The sequence below is a fragment of the Chiloscyllium punctatum genome, chromosome 3 (assembly GCF_047496795.1).
Source record: "Chiloscyllium punctatum isolate Juve2018m chromosome 3, sChiPun1.3, whole genome shotgun sequence".
Taxonomy (NCBI): domain Eukaryota; kingdom Metazoa; phylum Chordata; class Chondrichthyes; order Orectolobiformes; family Hemiscylliidae; genus Chiloscyllium; species Chiloscyllium punctatum.
In genome coordinates this window covers 131,094,460-131,114,189 of record NC_092741.1, presented here as the reverse complement: position 1 = coordinate 131,114,189, position 19,730 = coordinate 131,094,460, and the positions used below count along the sequence as shown (strand labels likewise).

General features: G+C 38.8%; 1 protein-coding gene across 2 annotated transcripts in view; it reads left to right on the top strand.

Moving 5' to 3' along the window:
• Window positions 1–19,730, top strand: part of arhgef10 (Rho guanine nucleotide exchange factor (GEF) 10) — a 278,827-nt gene that overhangs the window by 101,878 nt on the left and 157,219 nt on the right. For both annotated transcript variants that reach the window (XM_072560748.1, XM_072560758.1), the window contains exons 9-14: window positions 78–191; window positions 11,058–11,166; window positions 13,462–13,574; window positions 14,555–14,632; window positions 15,301–15,480; window positions 19,470–19,586. In XM_072560748.1, coding sequence (XP_072416849.1) covers window positions 78–191; window positions 11,058–11,166; window positions 13,462–13,574; window positions 14,555–14,632; window positions 15,301–15,480; window positions 19,470–19,586 — 711 coding nt within the window. The remainder of the gene's footprint in view (window positions 1–77; window positions 192–11,057; window positions 11,167–13,461; window positions 13,575–14,554; window positions 14,633–15,300; window positions 15,481–19,469; window positions 19,587–19,730) is intronic.

The window sequence follows — 19,730 nt, the reverse complement described above, 5'->3', positions numbered from 1 at the left end:
GTTTTTAAAATACCAGGATATGGTTGTCCAAAGATTACCAACATGCATGTGAAGCCGAATAAGTGTGTTTGATTTAGCTTTCACAGGACCTGAGTCGTTTAAAAGAACACTACGAGAAGAAAATGAAAGAATTGGCAAATGCAGTGGGAAGTGTGGAACTTCAACAACTGAAGCAGAAACAAGAAAGGAAGGTATTTTCTGCTTTTGGAGACTAGTGTTAGAATTGAACATGAATTTATAGTATTGTTACCTTTCAAAAAGAATCAACCAGATTATGTTGTGTTTTTTTTTTAAGGAATAAAGTTACACATGTCTTTCAAAACTCAACTGTGCTTTTATCAAAACTGGCAATTGATGGTTTATGAAAGGACCTGTGTTGAGTGTTTTCAGCATTTCATGGCTAGTGATAGTTTGAACTTTTGCCTGAATGTCACAATGCTCCCTCTAAGGATGAAATTGGCTCTTTTAGATGGATGGAATTTTACTCCTCTGATATTACTCAGTGGATTCCACAAATTCTTTTTCATTGTGTAGGTAAACACTGGTGCATTATTGTGTTTCTTGCATAATTGGACAGCAACTGAGAAACATTTCTATCCATTCAGCTCCACATTTATTTTTGTGTCTATATTTGTCATCATGAAAAGCAGTCAGTTATATATTTGCAAAGGAAACTATCTGGATATAATATTTTTAACAAGTTCTTTATGAATTATGCATTAATTTTTGTTTAAAGTAATGCATGTAGTTAAAATACAATGGAATATTACCAATCAAATTGTTCTGGTTTTCAAACAAAATGGGAAATACTTGATAGCTTGGTGTTGCCAGTTACTTAAGAGAGAAGTAGAAAATATGTAATAATTGGGAAGTCATTTGCTGTCTCCTCAATTAAATCAGGACTAATGAAAAACAAAATAATTGACAATGTTGGAAATTTGACTGAGTCATAGAGCTGTACAGTATGGAAACAGACCCTTCAGTCCAACTCATCCATGCCAACCAGATGTCCTAAATTAATCTAGTCCCATTTGCCAGCATTTGGCCCATATCCCTCCAAACACTTCCTATTCATGTACTCATCTGGATGCCTTTTACATGCATCCACCACTTCTTCTGGCAGCTCATTCCATACAGACACCACCCTCTAGATTAAAAAGTTGCTCCTTGGATCCCTTTTAAACCTTTCTCTTCTCACCCTAAGCCTATACCCTCTGATTTTGGACTCCCCTATCCTGAGGAAAACACCTTGGTTATTCGCCCCTATCCATTTCCCTTGTGATTTAAATGAAATTGCTGGAATTGTGTATCAGACTTTTCGGCAACTGTGAAGAATAAGAGGAGAAGTTAAAATTTTGAGTGTAATCCTCCCTGAAAAACAAGAAAGTTGGCAATGAAGAATATAAAGGGGTTAAACAGTCCACTCACCCAAGGAGAGATAATGAATTGACTGACCTGCAGTATTAAGGCATTAGAAGCCTTATCTATTATTTGGGGTTAATTCCTTGCATGGAAATACAAAAGAAATAATTTACAGAGAAACTTGCCCCTTTTTTTTATGATTTGATTTATTGTTGTCACATGTACCTAGGTACAATGAAAAGTTTTTTTCTAAATTTTACATGCAGTAAAGGCTTATCTCCTCCCCACTCTGTAATGAAGTGTTAGCCAAGGAAGGTTCATGGGTAACCACTTAATGGCATCAACTTGTCACCTTCCGTGTTTGCTTAATAAGCCTGGTGAGCAGGAAAGAGCCTCATGACTGAGAGACCATAGTGACCATGTGGTAAATTGAATGAAGTGCAGTTAAATCGCTGCTTTAACCAGGTTTCTTCCTGGTCTGTCCTTACCATTCTACTGTTGTTTGCATCCAAAGAATCATAAGCTGCCATTTCTGTCACCTCCAGCAAGATGCACATGTCTCTCCCTACCTTTGGAAGTCTTCAACAGGGATTGTTCCCTCCAGACAGTCTGTTCCTGTCCTCCTCCAGCCCCGATTACCTTCCCACATCGCCACAGTACCTTTCCGTGTATTTGTAGAAGGTTTAACCCCTGCCAATTTACTTCCTCCCTCTTCTCTATCCAAGGCCCCAGACACACCTTCCAGGTGAAGCAGCAGTTTACTCAATTCAGTCTTCTGTATTCACTGCTCACAATGTGGTCTTCTCTAGGTTGGGTGTTTGCTTTGCAGAACAACTATATTCTGTCTGTTAAAAAGACCCTGAACTTCCAGATGTCTCCTATATGAACACACCACCCTGTTCCCATTTTTGATGTTGGCCTACTGCAGTGTTCCAGTGGGCCTCAGCACAAAGAACAACATTCTATTTTCTGTTTGAGGACTCTACAACCTCTAGAACTCAATGTAGAGTTCAATTGTTATTTGTTTAGAGCCAGATTATGACCTCTAATGTTTTTTTTTTACCTACCCCCATACCCTGACCTTTTACTGGGTCCTGTTAGTGATCAACTTTAGTAAAGGATGTATATTGTTAGTTAGGATTTCCTTAAAATAAAATAAAGAATTGCCAATGCTGGAGATATGAAACACACAAAAACAGAAATTACTAGAGAATCTCAACAGATCTGGCAGCATCTGTGGAGAGAAAGCACTGCTAACATTTTGAGTCCAGTGATCCTTCTTTAGGACTGTGTTCTGAACTTTTCCAGTGATAGAGTCATATAGCATGGAAACAACTGGTCCATGCTGAATATAATCCCAAATTAAACCAGTCCTACCTGTCTGCTCTTGGCCCATATCCCTCCAAACCTTTCCTTTCATGTATCTATCCAAATGTCTTGGAATTGTACCCACATCCAGCGCTCCCTCAGGAAGTTCATTCCACATGCAAATAAATCTCCATGTAAAAAAATGCCTCTGGTTTTTTTTAAAATCTCTCTCCTTTCACCTTACAAATGTGCCCTCTAGTCTTGCAACTTCCCCCATCCTAGGGAAAGGACAAGTACAATTAACCCTATCTATATTATTTTATTAATTCTATCACGTCATTTCTCAACCTCCTAGTGAAAGACGTTCCAGCCTTTCTTTGTAACTCAAACCTTCCATACCTGGCAACATCATGACAAATCTCTTCTGAACCCTCTCCAGATTAATCATGTCCTTCCTATAACTGGGTGACCAGAATTGGACACAGTATTCCATCAATGTCCTGTACAACATCAACGTGACTTCCCAACTCCTATACTCAAAAGGACTGAGCAATGAGAGTAAGCATGCCAAACTGCTTTTAACCACCCTGTCTATATGTGACACAAACTTCAAAGAATTATGTACTTGCACCCTTAGGTCCCTCTGTTCTACAACACTACCCAAAGCCCCACCAATTAATTGCATAAGCTGTACCCTTATTTGTTGTACCAAAATGCAATACCTCGCATTTACCCAGATTGAACTCCATCTGTCATTTTTCAGCCCATTGTCCCATTTGATCAAGATCCCTTTGAAATCTTCGAAAACCTTCTTCACTGTCTACTATGCCGCCAATTTTGTTGTCCACAAACTTACTAACAATGCCTTCTATATTCTCATCCAAATCATTTACACAAATGACAAACAAAAGGGGACCCAGAATAGATCCCTGTGGGACACTGCTGGTGACTGGCCTCCAGTCTGAAAAACAACCCTCCATCATCACACTCTGTCTCCTGCTGTTAAGCCAATTATATATCCAATTGGCAAGCTCACCCTGAATCCCATGTGACCTAAGTTTACTAATTAGCCTACCATGCGGAACCTTGTCAAAGGCTTTGCTAAAATTCAAATAAAACAACATCTTCTTGCCTGGTCCTGTCATGTCATGTCATGGGCTGCTTTCAGCACAGTCACCCAGTCTATCCTAGTCTTAGTCCTCATCATTCGGCTTCTCTTCTGTCCTGACTTGCTCTCAATAATCCCCTTGTCTATCTGCTTACCCCTCTTGTATCTCTCTTTTGTACACTCGCTCTCGCTCTGGCCTCTATCTCCACCTGTTCCCCCAAACACCTCTTCAACGTAAATGCCACATTTTCCTAGCTGCTATCCATTCTGATGAAGAGACACCTGACTGGTAATGTTAACTCTGCTTTCTGTCCACGGATGCTGCCAGACCTGCTGAGTTTGTTTGGCAATTTCTGTTTTTCTCTCAATATTAAAAGGTGTATAAAAATAAACCCCTCGCATGTCAAGATTCCATTGCCTCATGATTTTACTATAAACCATTGCTGTTTGTTTTATTATTAATCTCTGATTACCCTATTGTGTAAAAGTAAGATTAACTTGCTCCTCTTGTGTGGTAATCTTTCATTTTTGGGATTTGACAAAGTGAACATCATCAGCCTTGTGTTAGTAGATATCATTATCCCCTCACCTACACTGAAGTCACAGCACATAAACATTTTACTGTGTATATATAGTAGTTAGTCTATAAAAATGTATGTCTATAAGCAATGATCTCATTTTGAGATTCAAATAGCACCTGTGAATTACGAGGTCCTTCAACTCCTGGATTGAGATCGCAAAATCTCTTTCCCTTGTCACAGATGTGCCACAAAGTATTGACGATGTTGCATTTGTACTGGCTTTTCTTTAAATATAGGAGGTGACAATCCACAATGTTCTTTCAACAAACCTTCAAGGTGCTTATCATGTTTTGGTTGCATACCCAAGAAGGAAATCCTGCTCTGCGCAAAAAACAGGAATGCTGGAGAAACTTAGTAGATCTGGCAGCATTTGTGCAGAGAAAGCAGAGCTAACATTTTGAGTTCAGTGACATTTCTTCAGGACTGTGTTCTGAACTTTCTGAGTCTGCTGAGCTTTTCCAGCAATGTCTATTTTTGTGTGTTTTGGATCTCCGGCATCTGCAGGTCTTTATTTTATTGGAAGGGAATCCTGCTGCTGCTGCTTTGTAACTAACAATGTACATCCTTTACTAAAGTTGATCGCTGGAAGGGTCTGCGTTGAACAGTGTAAATTTACTACTCAAATTCATTGAACATAGAATAGCAGCAGAGGAGTGATATTAGCAAGAAATCAAAGTAAATTTGTCTCTTCAATAACATCAACAATAAAATTCCTACGTGAGGAATTCAAATGACCATCCTTTTATGATGGTCTCAGGACATCCTACATTACTTGTCTGGCATTTTTCACATTTCATCAGTGTTTCCACATTTGCCTTCAGTTCTTTAAGGTGTTTGCAATTTGGTTAATTTTTCTTTCTAGTAAGGTGAGTCTTTTCTCTCTTGATTTGCAACTTTCAAGGACTAGATTTAAAAGGGTTTTTTTTTTCTGTCAGCTGTATCTAATACAAAACATTAGATTAGATTCCCTACAGTGTGAAAACAGGCCCTTAGGCCCTTTGGCCCAAAAAGTCCACACCGACCCTTCTAAGAGTAACCCACCTAGACCCATTTCTCTCTGAGTAGTGCACCAAACACTATGGGCAATTTAGCATGGCCAATTCACCTAACCCGCACATTTTAGGATTAGATTAGATTAGATTACTTACAGTGTGGAAACAGGCCCTTCGGCCCAACAAGTCCACACCGCCCCGCCGAAGCGCAACCCACCCATACCCCTACATCTACCCCTTACCTAACACTACGGGCAATTTAGCATGGCCAATTCACCTGACCTGCACATCTTTGGACTGTGGGAGGAAACCGGAGCACCCGGAGGTAACCCATGCAGACATGCTGAGAATGTGCAAACCCCACACAGACAGTCGCCGGAGGCTGGAATCAAACCTGGGTCCCTGGTGCTGTGTGGCAGCAATGCTAACCACTGTGCCACCGTGCTGCCCCCAATATGATCTTTGCCAATAGAAGCCAAAAAAAATTCAAGATTTTTCTTTTGGAGTTGTGCTTTTACTTTAACACTCTGAGCTTGTGTCCAGTTGAGATCCATGCATGCAAGTAGGTGTCACTATGTATTGGAAAATTTCACATACTGTTGCTTGTGAGAAACTTGAATCACATTGGAAGTTCATTGAGGGGGAGATAGTGAACAAAGCTTTGTATTGTTAATTATATACCTTATGATGGACATCTGTTGGCTACAAAACACAAATACTTTGTTTTTTTTGCACTGGCCTAATAATACCCTGTTGAAGCAAATTTCAGAGGTGGGAGTAGGCAGCATAAATTCTACAGTACCAATCATGAAATGTTTGTCCGAGACAGTGAACATCTGTTGTGCGCATTTGCAGTGTTGCTGTAGCTTGTCATTTAATACTTTAAATCAAGTCAATTTTTAATTGGCACGTTGTTTTTCAAATCACTGCATCAGTGTACAGCTGTTTGGGAACAAATTTAAATAAGCATTAGCATTTGCTGAGATTTTCTGTTCATTTACTTTATTTTGCCAGAAAGTTTCACCTCTTGTGTCGTAATCCAATGTGCCACAATCCAATTCCACTTACTAGGAATTTGAATGAAAAACTGCATTGCTTATCTGAGATAAAGTCAATAAGACGATTTATGTTCAAGTAAACAAGACCTTGAACTGCCTTCTACTATACTCTTAATGGTGACAGGGACATAGAGTCCTCCATTTATACTTGCAACCAATTTGGTTTTGAGTCGGTCTATTATGTTCTTGTCAACTGTGTAAAGATTTTACCTGAAATCCAGAAAGTAAAGTGATTTGTGATGTGGAATTACTAATTAATAATATTGTAGTTCCAATTTTTTAGTATCAAAACAAACTGCGTCAGCAGTTCAGTCAACATCTCTCATCCATTTTTATGGAATATTTTCTCTATTGTGTGTTAATTATTAGTTATTAATTCTGCATAGGTGATTCCATGGCAGCACAATTAGTTCATTCAAGTTGTCTTTATACATGAATAGGTGAAGTTGTTTTAACACACAGCATTCTATTACAATTTGATTTTCCCCAGTAACTCATGACTTGAATGCAAATGTCTGTACCAAGTTTTGATGTAAAATTTAAAGCATGTCTAAGTAAAAAAAAATCTACAGAATCTTACAGTAAAGTAGGAGGCCATTTGTCGTGATGTATCCATACTGGTTCTTTGAAAGCACTAACCATTGGTCCTACATAATTGCCCCTTCCCCCCCTATCTCTGCAAGTTTATCTTTTCAAGTAAAAAAGCTACTTCATTTTCTCTATAACATTCTGCATTATAAAAAGTCCTATTATACCTATTTGCAGAGAGAGAAAAATAATTCTGGTTAATTACTTTTCATCAGAAGCGAGATGGAACCGGTTTTAAGTAAGCGAGATGGAACGGGTTTTAAGTAAGCATGAAAGTGGGCAGGCAAGATGAGACAATGAAAGGTAGCAAACATTAAATGACAAAATGGGTGACATTGCAAGGCAACAGGTGATGATGATGAGATAAAGAGAGAATGAAAAGATGGGTCTAGATTGGAATTGGACTTGAGTAAATTGGAATTGCAAAATCCTCTGAAATTACACAATGATGGGTCTGGAAAGGTTGCAAGTATAACATTGAAAAGTGAAGTACAGTTCCACAAGCTTGCATTGAATTTCATGAGAACGGTGTTAGGTGGTCAAAATGGGAGATATAAAATATTTGATGTGTTTGGCAAAGTGGTCAATTAAGTTAAGTGTGATCACCCTGTATTCTAGAGAGACCACGTAATCAACAGTGAAGGCATTTTAGTCAATCAAAAGTACAAGAGAATTTCTGTTTCACCTGGAGTTTGGAGCCTTGGATTTCAAAAAGGGTGGAGGCAAGAGGACAGGCATTGCATCCTATGCACATGCATGGGAAGATGCCAGGGAGTTTGGGGTAAAGTGTGGGGCATGATTAAGGAGTTCACTGGTTCCATCAAAATGTTGAAAGGGGAGATGGAAGGAAGTAGCATTTGTTGATGGTATGGAACTGGAGTTATGGAGGGTCGTCTCTTGAATATGGCAGCTGGTAAGGACATGAGAAATTCTATTGTGATTCTGGGAAGGGAAGGCAAGAGACGAGAGCAGAAATGCTGGGAATGGCATATCCAAATAAAGTTCAGTGTAAGCTTAAGGAAAAGCACCTCAAATTTTGATAATGCGCTTTAAATCTTCCCAGACTCAACATGGAGTCAAAAATTTCAGAACATGGCCTGTTTCCCCATTTATTTTGAACATTACCTGTTGGTAATTATTATCTGATTACCATTTGTAATTACTCTAGATATATCTTTTGTTTCTTTTCTTGTTCATTTCTTCTTTGGCTTTGAACCATCACCATTTTGCATTTGAACTCTCCTGCCTTCCAACCAATCATAGGCCCCTTTCTTTGTTCTTCACCTTTTCCCTGTCAATCCACTCCCATTTCCAGCAAAAAAAGAGAAAAACCTAATACTATTTAAATTGAGAGGGACTGCAGAATGTTATAGTCCGGAAGGCTTTGGGCATCCTTGACCAAGTATGACTGGCAATTAGTCTTCAGGTCTGCAAATGATTAGGAAAGCAAATGGAATATGATCCTTTTATTGCAAAGGAAATAGAGTATAAAAATCAGGAAGTATGGTTACAACTTTACAGAGCATTGATGTGACCAACCAACATAATAACATACAGCTTTGGTCTCCTTACTTGAGGCAGGGTATATTTGCACTGAAAGCTTGAAGAGATTGTTTTTATGAACAATGGTTGAATAAGTTGTATCTGTACCCATTGGAGTTCAGAGGAATAAAACATAATCTTATTGAAATGCATTGGAATCTGAGGAGGTTTGACAGCAAAGATGCTGAGAAGATGTTTCTTCATATGGGGAATCTAGAACTTGGGTTTCAATTTAAGGAGTCTCCTATTGAAGATAGAGATGAGAAGAAATTTCTTCTCTACAAGAGTTGTTAGTCATTGGAATTCTCTTTCCCAGAGAGCAGTGGAGAGTGGATCATTGAATATACTCAAAGCTGAGTTAGACAGATTTTTGAATTATAAAGGATGCTAGAGTTATGAGGGAGCAAGCAGGAAATTAGAGTCAAGGCCAATCTGATCATTAGCTTAATAAACAACATAGTAAGAAGGGCCAAATGGCCTAATTCTGCTTCAATTTTTTATGTTTAAGTGACCTTATTTTTGACTATCTGTATGGTGGATACAAATTCCTTAAACTAACTACTGGGAAGACTGAAGCTATTGTCCACTACAAACTGTTCCCAGTAACTGACTCCAACCTTCTTCTGACAACTGAGTCTGAACCAATTTGCTCACAGTGTTATATTTGATGCCAACTTCATCTGCGTCATCGCTAAGACTGCCGACTTCAACCACCAAATTGTGACTTGACTCTGTCCCTGCTTGAGTTCATCTGTTGCTAAAACCCTCATCCATGCCATTGTAAACTAGGGTCAAAGAGATATACAGCACAGAAACAAACCCTTTGGTCTAACTCGTCCGTGCCAACCAGATATCCTCAGTAAACCCAGTCCCATTTACCAGAATTTGATCCATATTCCTCTTAAACCCTTCTTATTCATGTATCTATCCAGATGCCTTTTAAATGTTGTAATTGTACCAGCTTCCACCACTTCCTCTGGCAGTTCATTCCATTCACGCACCACCATCGGCATGAAAAAGTTACCCCTTAGGACCCTTTTAAAATGTTCTTCTTTCATCCTAAACCTATGCCCACTAGTTTTGGACTCCCTCACCCAGGGAAAAGACTTGTCTATTTCTCCTATCCATGCATCTCATGACCTTATCAACCTCCTATAAGGTCACCCCTTAGCCTCCGACACTTAAGGGAAAATAGCTGCAGCCTATTCAGTCTCTCCCTATAGCTCAAACCCTCCAGCTCTGGCAACATTCTTTCGGAACCCTTTCAAGTTTCACAACATCCTTCCTGTAGCAGGAAGACCAAAATTGCATACAATATTCCAAAAGTGGCCTAACCAATGTCCGGTACAGCCATAACATGACTTCCCAACTCTTATACTCAATGCACTGACCAACAAAGATAAGCATACCAAATGCTTTCTTTGCTATCCTATCTACCTGTAACTCCACTTTCAAGGAACTATGAAGCTGCACTCCAAGGTCTCTTTGTTCAGCAACACTCCCCAGCACCTTGCCATTAAGTGTATACATCCTGCCCTGATTTGCCTTTCCAAAAGGCAGCACCTCTAATTTAAACTTCATCTAAGTTAAACTTCATCTGCCACACCTCAGCCCATTGGCCTATCTGATCAAGACTCCATTATACTCTGAGGTAACCTTCTTCGCTGTCCACTACATCTCCAATTTTGGTGTCATCTGCAAACTAACCACGCCTCCTATGTTCACTTCCAAATCATTTTATTTATTTTAGTGCCTAGCATCTCACTTTGAACCCTCCATAAACTTAAAATTGTTCAAAATCTGTGTGCCCATAGCTGAATTTGCACCAAAGACCTTTCACATGTTGCCTTAATTTGGCTCCTTATTGAGCAATGTCACAATTTTAAAATCCTCGCCTTTTTTTTTCAAATTCCTACATGGCTGTGACCCAACCTATCCCTGATATTTTCTCTAGGCCAACAACCCTCTGATACAGCTATGTCTTTCCAGTTTTGGCCTCTGGTACTTCCCCAGTTTTAATCACTGCATCATTGGAGGCCATACCTTCAGGTTCTGTAACACTAATCTCTGAAATTCCCTCCCTAAATCTTTCTGCTTCCATTTTTTTTTTACATGTGTCTTAAAATTGACCTCTTTAATCAAACCTAATACTGCCTTATCCAATTTTGTATTTAAATTTGGTTTGATAATGCACCTCTGAAGTGCCTTGAAACATTTTAGTGCATTTTAAGGCACACAAGCAGTTGTTGAAATTCACTATAATCATAGAAGATTAAAGGCTTGTTCTTCAATGGGCATTCAGGAGGGAAATTAAGCTGAGTGTAGCCCTGTTACTGCAAGCTTGACAAGACAAATTAATTCTGTGCTCAACCAGACAGTTGAACTAGAGTACTTCCTGACTCCTGCAGTATAAGTTACATATGAGGAAATTTCAGTGAGCCATTTGATGATGTGGATTTTTCTGAATGAAATGTTTTCTCATACTTCAAAGAACATTAAATATTCTGTTAACTTCCAGATGCAACAACTAATGAAAGCTGCAAAAGAAGGTACAAAAGATGGATTAGAAAAGACCAAAGCTGCTGTTCTTAAAAGGGGTCGTTCATTTATTAGACACCGATATCAAGGTGAGTGGGAAAAGTCCAAATATCGCTCAGCACCAGTAAGTGACTAACTTTAGCAATCTCTGCAAAGAAGCCATGTGCACGGTTCAAAACCTTTGGACCAATCTAAAATATATTTGAAAAAACATAGATTGCTATATGCTTGCTGAATGTTTTCAATTTTGTCATACAATGCCGCTTTCATGCTCTCTAGACACTCGCCCATTTAAAAGTACAAGTCTCTGATTAATAATGAGGACTTTAACCCTGAGTTGTTCTCAACCTCCACTGAGTTTATTGTTGCGCCCTGGCTGAAAACCTAGACTGACCTTTCTGTCCTGTATGAGTCAGCCTCACTGTCTGCTCTTCATTTACTTATTCAAGTAGGCAATCCCTGAGTGGTCCAAGAAGCTAAGCACACTCTACAAAGAGTTTAAGTGCAACTAATAAATTGATCAATCTTAATTTTCTTTGAAGTTTGGCCATTTGTAAAGTAAAAATAAAAATTGTGGCATGGTGGCTTAGTGGTTAGCACTGATGCCTCACAGCGCCAGGGTCCCAGGTTCAATTCCAACCTTGGACGACTGTCTGTGTGGAGTTTGCACATTCTCCCAGTGTCTGCATGGGTTTCCTCCGGGTACTGGTTTCCTCCCACATTCCAAAGATGTGCAGGTCTGGTGAATTGGTCATGCTAAATTGACCATAGTTGTTAGGTGCATTAGTCAGAGAGGGATGGGTTAGTCTTCAGAGGGTCAGTGTGGACTTGTTGGGCTAAAGGCCCAGTTGGTAATCTAATCTAAAGAGTCACTAATTTCTGAATTTTGTTTTGATATTTAGTTTCAGCCCAGGGATATTAGTAGACAATTCTAAGTTGGAACTGTTGGCTCTCAAAAATAGTTGGTGACTAGAAACGTGACCTTCATTGGAACAGTAAAGTTAACTTGGGTTCAGTGCAGTTTACAAATTTCCATGATTTCAAGTGCCAAAACTCTCAAACTCTTTGAATTGGTTTCCCACTGCCTTTTAAGAGAGTGAAGACTTGGCAATGTTATATTTGGGATGGAGCACTGGCTTTTGGGTATACTAAACACTGACTGCGCATCGACTTTATTATGGGATGGGACAGAAGGTGCATTGTTAAATGGTTCCTACAAATCAACTTTATTACAAGGGGAAAGCTAACTATTCGCTACTAGTCCATTTTATTCAGGGTTTGACTGTTAGCATCAGAAGATGCAGCAAACTTCAATCACACGTACAGTACCTGGGCAAAAACGGTTCATTTGGTAAGAAATTCTGAATTGTAGCTTCTTAAACATCTGAAATGACTGAGGTAATTTAAGTCTTGTGCTTAACTCAACAGAAGGCAATGTTTTTAATCTGTTTTGTGAGAATTATAATCCAACAGAAAATGTGCGTAGAATAACATTGAGGCATTTTCAGAAGTATACTACTTGGTTGATCCTCTTCAGTATGGAATGGATGCACAATGCGAGCTTTGGAATTGTTCAAGTATTATGAGGATTTTGCTGTTTTTCTCCTTCTTATTGGGAACGCCAAAGCCAGCATTGTTTTGAGTAGGTCCGTGCAAGGAAATTCTTGGGGGATATTTCTAATCTGTCATGGACTGTGCAGTCTGTATTTTTAAAAATCAAATTTCTTCAATATATTTATTGAACAAATGTGCCTCATTGCTTTTCTTTCGTAGATTTCATTCAGCACCTTAGCACCTCCATACCTCCAAATAGAATATTCTGGTGCCAGCTTTGTTATAATGGCCAAAAGAAGAAGCAAGGATTAATGTGGTGCCAAAAATCAATTGGAGAATTAAATGGCCCTTGCAGGCAATGGGCCTGTTTATACACATGCCATAAATGGTTGCCTTTCTGAGAATGGAGATGAGGCACGTTGCAAGTCTAGTGCATTCTTCATGAGACACAGATATATAGCGAACACACAAATTTCTCAATGTTTATCCTTAGTGCTAAAGAATGGACTATTTTCTATTGACTACGCAGCAAAATTTTCACAAACTAAGATCTCTCTACTACTGAAGTCCCTGAAAGGTTAATCTTGCACATAGTGAAGTAACAAAAAAGCTACAGTCACTTTCCTGATAAAGAAATATTTTTATAAATAAAAGCCATGGTATTTGAGAACGAGATGAGAATTGTTTCATTTCTCCAGAAGTCAGACAGATTTTTTTGCTGTATCTGCAAAGGCACCAAATTGTTACACCATATTCACCCTATCAAACTAATATTTACCACCTATAGAAATATACCATTGCTGATCTGGATTTGCACCTTTTGTCTTCAGATCACAGGTTTGGGTGTCTGGAAGAGGAAGAACAGAATCTCTTCATTGATGTTGACTGCAAACATCCAGAGCCAGTAATGACACCAATGCCAGAGGGTTTGACACCACAGCAGGTACATGTTTGTGAGCTTAGGTAGTTTGAGTCTGAACTCTGCATACCGAAAGGTGGAAAAAGCTACAACATGTAAGAAGGGCATGGATGCTGAGCTACATGCACATTCTGTGATTTACTGATTTTATTTAAGCCACAGCTAGCATCCTGTAGAATATGGCAGGTTTTCTTGTTCTGCTTTCCAGCATTATGTTAAAACACATGTACCTGCACAGTGTAGCCGGGGAGATCCACTCTGATTTTATTAAATGCTATTGTTTTTTAAAGAAACTCATAAACTAAACAAGCAATTACTGACAGAAAGAGGAGGAGAATGGTAAGAGAATACTAGAAGTGTAGATGAAAGGGACTATCTTGTTTGACTGGAATAAAATGAAATTTATACAAACTACACATTAAGTTAAGTACTATGTATTTATCTAAGTTGTGTGATGTTTAAATTCCTTATTTTCTGGACATTTTAGATGGGTAATGTTTTCCAAATGAGCCTTTTTATTGATATATGGCCTGGGCTTTAATGAAAGTTTAACTATTTAGTTAATAGTGCAGTGACTTATCAACTGCATTTAAAGAATAAGAGAGATCATACTTTTGACAGGTAACTTGATGATGTCTGTTTTAAGAGTTACCCTTCAAAATTAAAATCATCTGTCGCTTGTAGTCTGGGATCAACCCTGTGGAAATGATTTTGGTCTATTACTAAAAAGCTATACTTGAAATTTATGGATTTATGTGACAATTGGTATCTCTCAAATGATCAGCCTTGCGTCAAAGCTTCGAAACTTATTTAAAAGGTAGCACTTACTTATTATTACATGTTAAATCTGATTGATGGGTAACTTCAAACTTTTGAAAAGCAGTTCACACATTGTGGCATTTGAACTTGTGTTTTAATATTAGTTTATAATATAATGCAGTCTCCAACAAATTACATTCTTGAAATTCTGGCTAACTTAAGGTTAAAATTTGTTTTGGAAACAGGTTGTCAGACGATATATTCTTGGTTCAGTTGTTGAAAGTGAGAAGTGTTATGTGGATGCATTGAAGCGAATTCTAGAAGTAAGTCAGAGCACAAAGAAATATTGGATTCTATTATTGTACTTCAGATCACCATGACATCTCAAGATATTTTTTATAAAAACAAATTTTGGGAACCTCTCATCTATTTACAATTTTTGCCACCGTACCACCTTGCTGCTGAACAAACCACCGAAGTGGTGTCCTGGGAATCATTGCAAGGTCACTGGAAAAATTGACATGGCTAGTAGGCAAGAAATCACTTTGGAGTTTGGGGTTTGGACATCTGTGGTGGTGAGGGTGCAGGGCAACACAAAGAAGGTACCCATCTTTACTACCTTTTCACCTGAGATGAAGTTGTAGTGTGCTCACCTCCATCCTGTTTTTCCCAGTAGCATCTAATATTAATGAGAGGCCAAATTAAGTGTTGAAATGTCTATTGATTGACCACTTCTAAAGATGTTAATAAGTCTAAGGGTGGATGGGCTATCTTATGCTTTACCTATCCATTCTAATTCAAAGGACATTTAGGGACCGGAAGGCATCAAGCCTGACACCTGTCCTGTTTCATGTGCCTACACCATTTCTTCGAATATGTCACCTGGGAGTACCACGGTGTATGGTGCTGATCTACACAGACTGGGAACGTTTGTGAAATCATGTTTGGATAAAGTGACACGAGGTTTGATTTTGTTTTCCTCTCTGCACAGCATTACGAGAAACCTCTTTTGGAAATGGATCCGAAACTATTAAGTGAAAGGAAATTAAAAATAGTGTTTTATCGAATAAAGGAGATTCTTCAGTGCCATTCCTTGTTCCAGATTGCCTTAGCTAGTCGTGTGACTGAGTGGGACTCAGTTGAAATGATTGGAGATGTCTTTGTTGCCTCAGTAAGTCATTGAATAAAAATCTATCTTCATTGTGACTGCAGGGTCTGGGAGGGTTTGTTCAGAAAGGAATTTGGATAGGGTACAGAAAAATGTTTCCAGGTTGAGTGAAAGGGGACAACTGAGCAAAGATGTCTAGTCTGTGCCTTTCTTTCTCTCGTCTGGTTTGGGGGAGGGTAACAGAAGATTGGACTTCCCGCTTCGTCGGAAAAACAACCAACATAATCAAAGACCCCTCCCACCCTGGTTATACTCTCTTCCATCAAGCAGAAGATTATAAAAGTTTGAATGCATAGACAAATGGATTAAAGAATAGCTTCTTCCTCAGTGTTATCAGAATTTTTCAAGGACCTCTGAAATGTTAATTCTGGTCTCTCTCTCTCTGCACCTTCGATGCGGCTGTAACACTGTATTCTGCACTCCGCTCTGCCACCCTGATGCATTTTGTTTGGTACAACCTGACTGTATAGCACGCAAAACAGCACTTTTCACAGTATCCTAATACATGTGACAACAATCAATCAATCAATTAATTAAGTGAGAATGTTCACTTGATTGCCCATTGTTCAATTACATTCACAGCTACTCAGCTAAATGCTTGCCCACATCCAGCTAGACCTGAACAATATTCAGGTTTAGGCTGATTGTGCAGCAATTAATATTGATACCACTCAAGTGCAAAGCATCCATTGCCTTTATCATCATCAAAACCCCCACCATTATTCTTGGGGTCACCAGAAACTTAACAGGGCCAAGCATGCACACACTGTGGTTATAAAAGGTCAGAAACTGGATCTTCTATTGCCCTTACTCCTTACTAAATCACCAAAGCCTTGCCCAAGGCACAGGAGTGGGATTGAATACTCATACTTGCTTCAGTAACTGCAGCTCTATTAACAGTTAAAAAGTTCAACATGATTCAGGACAAAGCAATTGACTTGATTGGCATGCAAGCATCAGTTTCAAAGTTCACTCCCATCCCTCCATCACTAGCACACGAGCTATAAAATGCCACCTAACAATTCAACAAAGCTTCTTCAATAATTCCTTCCAAATCTGTGGTCCTTTGCAATAAGAAGGATATGGGTAAACGGCACATGGAAATACTGGCACCTGTACATTCCCCTTTAAATTTGCATGTCATTCAAAGGTATAACTTTGGCTCTGTTCCTTCATTAACACTGGCTCAAAATCCTGGAATCCCTCTCCTTCTCAGCACAGTGAAAATGCATTCATATAATTGTGTCTTGCCACAATCTTGAGGGTAGCTAAGGAGGATTCTTAAATATCGGAATGTCAACAACTACATGAGATTAAAGACTTAACCATAGATCAAATTCAGAGGCATCTTGTGGCATAGTGGTAGTGCCATTATCTCTGGGCCAAGATGCCCCAGTTCAAGTCTCACCTGCTCCATTGGTGTGTAATAACATCCCTGAACAGGTTGATTTCAAAATGCCTAGATCAAATTCAGAGGGGCTCTGGTGGCACAGTGTCCCTACCTCTGAGCCAGATGATCCAGTTTTAAGTCCCACCTGCTCCCGAGTTATATAAAATCATCTCCGAACAGGTTGATCAGAACACATCTACATGAAATTCATGATTATTATTGATGTGAGATGTGCCGACCAATAAGATACATTGGACAAATGGACTACATCAACCTAAAGTCCTGCCTGAAACTGTTGTTGTTATCACATAGAAAATTTGTTTCATAGAATCTAATTAGTTATGCACAATATTTCGCTCACAGTTGTATAAATTTGAAAAGGGATGCTTAGTAATAAATAATTGTTTGTAAAATACATCTCGCAAGACTTGTCCTCTCTTAAATGACCAGAAGTAAATTTTATTTACTCTGTATTAAGTTTTAACAACAGTGTTGTGATGAAATTGATATAAATAATGTTTAATGAAACGTATACTTTCAGAATCATGTTGACCAAAATAACTCTTTGTATGGGCCAATTTCCTTTGTTTGTTTGTGGAGTGTGGGAGTCAATGGATTGGTGATACCATTTGTGGCTCATTCCTAATTGTCCTTGCAAAGATGTTAGTGAGCCAGTATCTTGAGCCATTGCAGTCCATAAGATACACGTACATTCACAATGCCATATGGAGGAGCTGCAGGAGTTTAACCCAGCAACTGTGAAGGAATGGTGATAAACCTGGTCAGGATGATATGTGGCTTGGAGGGGAACTTGCATTGGTGAGGTTTCAGTGCATCTGCTGCCCTTGTCCTTAAAATTGATAGAGGTCACAGGTTTGGAAAGTGTTGTCAAAGGAATTTCTGTTGCATTGAATCCCATAGAAAGTACATTCAGCTGCCACTGTGCATCAATGGTGGAGGGAGTGATCTGTAAGGTGGTGAATGGGGTGCCAATCAAGGGTTGCTTTCTCCTGTTTATTGTTCAGCTTCTTGAATGTTATTGGAGTTGCACCCCTCCAGGCAAGTGGAGAGTATTCTATCAAAATCCTTTCTTGTGTCTTACAGACGGTGGATAGCTTTGGAGGAGTCAGGAGGAGAACTATCCACCACAGAATTCTTACAGCCACAGTAGTGACGTGGGTGGTTCGGTTCAGTTCAGTTTATGGAAAATGTTAACTCCATAGGATGTTGATAGTGGGACAGTCAGTGATGGTAATACCCTTGAATGTCAAAGGAGATGGGTTAGATTTTTCATTTGTTGGAGAAAACCATTTCTTTGCACTAGTGTGGCACGAATAGCACTGACACCACAATTTGGAGAGACTAGTAGAGGCATAGAGTATTGACAGCAAAGGATAAACATCATTGGCAATACCTGTACTATATTTTCTAATAGATGTTTGATTCGTTGATCAGGAAGAAAAAGGCAGATTGCTGAAATAAGGAAGACGTGATAAGTATATCAAAAAGTGTGAGAATCAAGTGGTCAAAAAAATGGGAGAGAATTTAGAAAGTGGTGGCAGAATGTTTTGGAGACAAAGCAAACAGAAGAAAAGATTCCTTTCTATTATAATGTAAGAAATGAAACTGAACACCTTTTTTAAAATGTCAGTAAGACTTGCTGGAAGAATTTAGATTAGATTAGGTTAGATTACTTAGTGTGGAAACAGGCCCCTTGGCCCAACAAGTCCACACCGACCTTCGAAAGAGCAACCCTACATTTACCCCTTCACCTAACACTATGGGCGATTTAGCATGGCCAGTTCACCTAACCTGCACATCTTTCAACTGTGGGAGGAAACCAGAGCACCTGGAGGAAACTCACGCAGACATGGGGAGAATGTGCAAACTCCACACAGACAGTTGCCCGAGGCGGGAATTGAACCCAGGTCCCTGGCGCTGTGAGGCAGTTTCGTGCCATCAGCCATTCTCGCATTAACTATCTCACCAACTGTAATGAAATGCAAAACAATTTTTTTAAAAACATGAATGAAAGTTGATAATTGAATGAAAATTCTAATTTCAGCTGCTTGGTTGTATTTGATTAGATCAATTACTTGCAGGAGGTTATTTAATATTCAAAGTTCCTGCAGATAATTTTTGTTTCATACAATAGCAGCATTCAGATTTGTGATCCTTTATCCCAATAGATGAAATATCCATGAAATATAATTGCAAAATCTGGTTAGTCAGCAAAAATGAATGGACAGTACGATGAAATACTTTAAAAGAAAGCTCCCATCATTCAGTATTTGCTTACGCATATATTTGCAAAATCTCACTTTGACCTTTGCCCCTTTTTAAATATACCTTTCAGAATTAAAATTCATTTTGTATTTGAAACTCAATCCTTTCACTCTCAAACTGATCTAGAAAATGTTCTGCAATCTTTAAGTTCACTCAAACATATGGAAAAAAAAACTTTGTTGAAGAGAAATCCTCCTGAGTTGGGAGGTAAATAAACTTGGTGCTCATTTATCAAGTAAAATTTGGAATTCAGATGCTGAACTACTTCAAACTATTGTATAAGATTTTCAAAGTTGTTGTTTTATTTCTGTTCCAGTTTTCAAAGTCGATGGTGCTTGATGCGTATAGTGAATATGTAAACAACTTTAGCACTGCCATGGGAATTATTAAGAAAGTGTGTGCCAGCAAACCTGCCTTTCTGGAATTTTTGAAAGTAAGTTAATCATTGCGAGAAGTAAAATGTTGTTTCCTTTGTAAAAATTAACCTCCGGTCACACACTTTGGGCTGTCACAATGGCAAGCAGGAAGTTCTCATGATTTGTACCCAATTTTGTCAAGATGGTATGTGTCTCCAAGT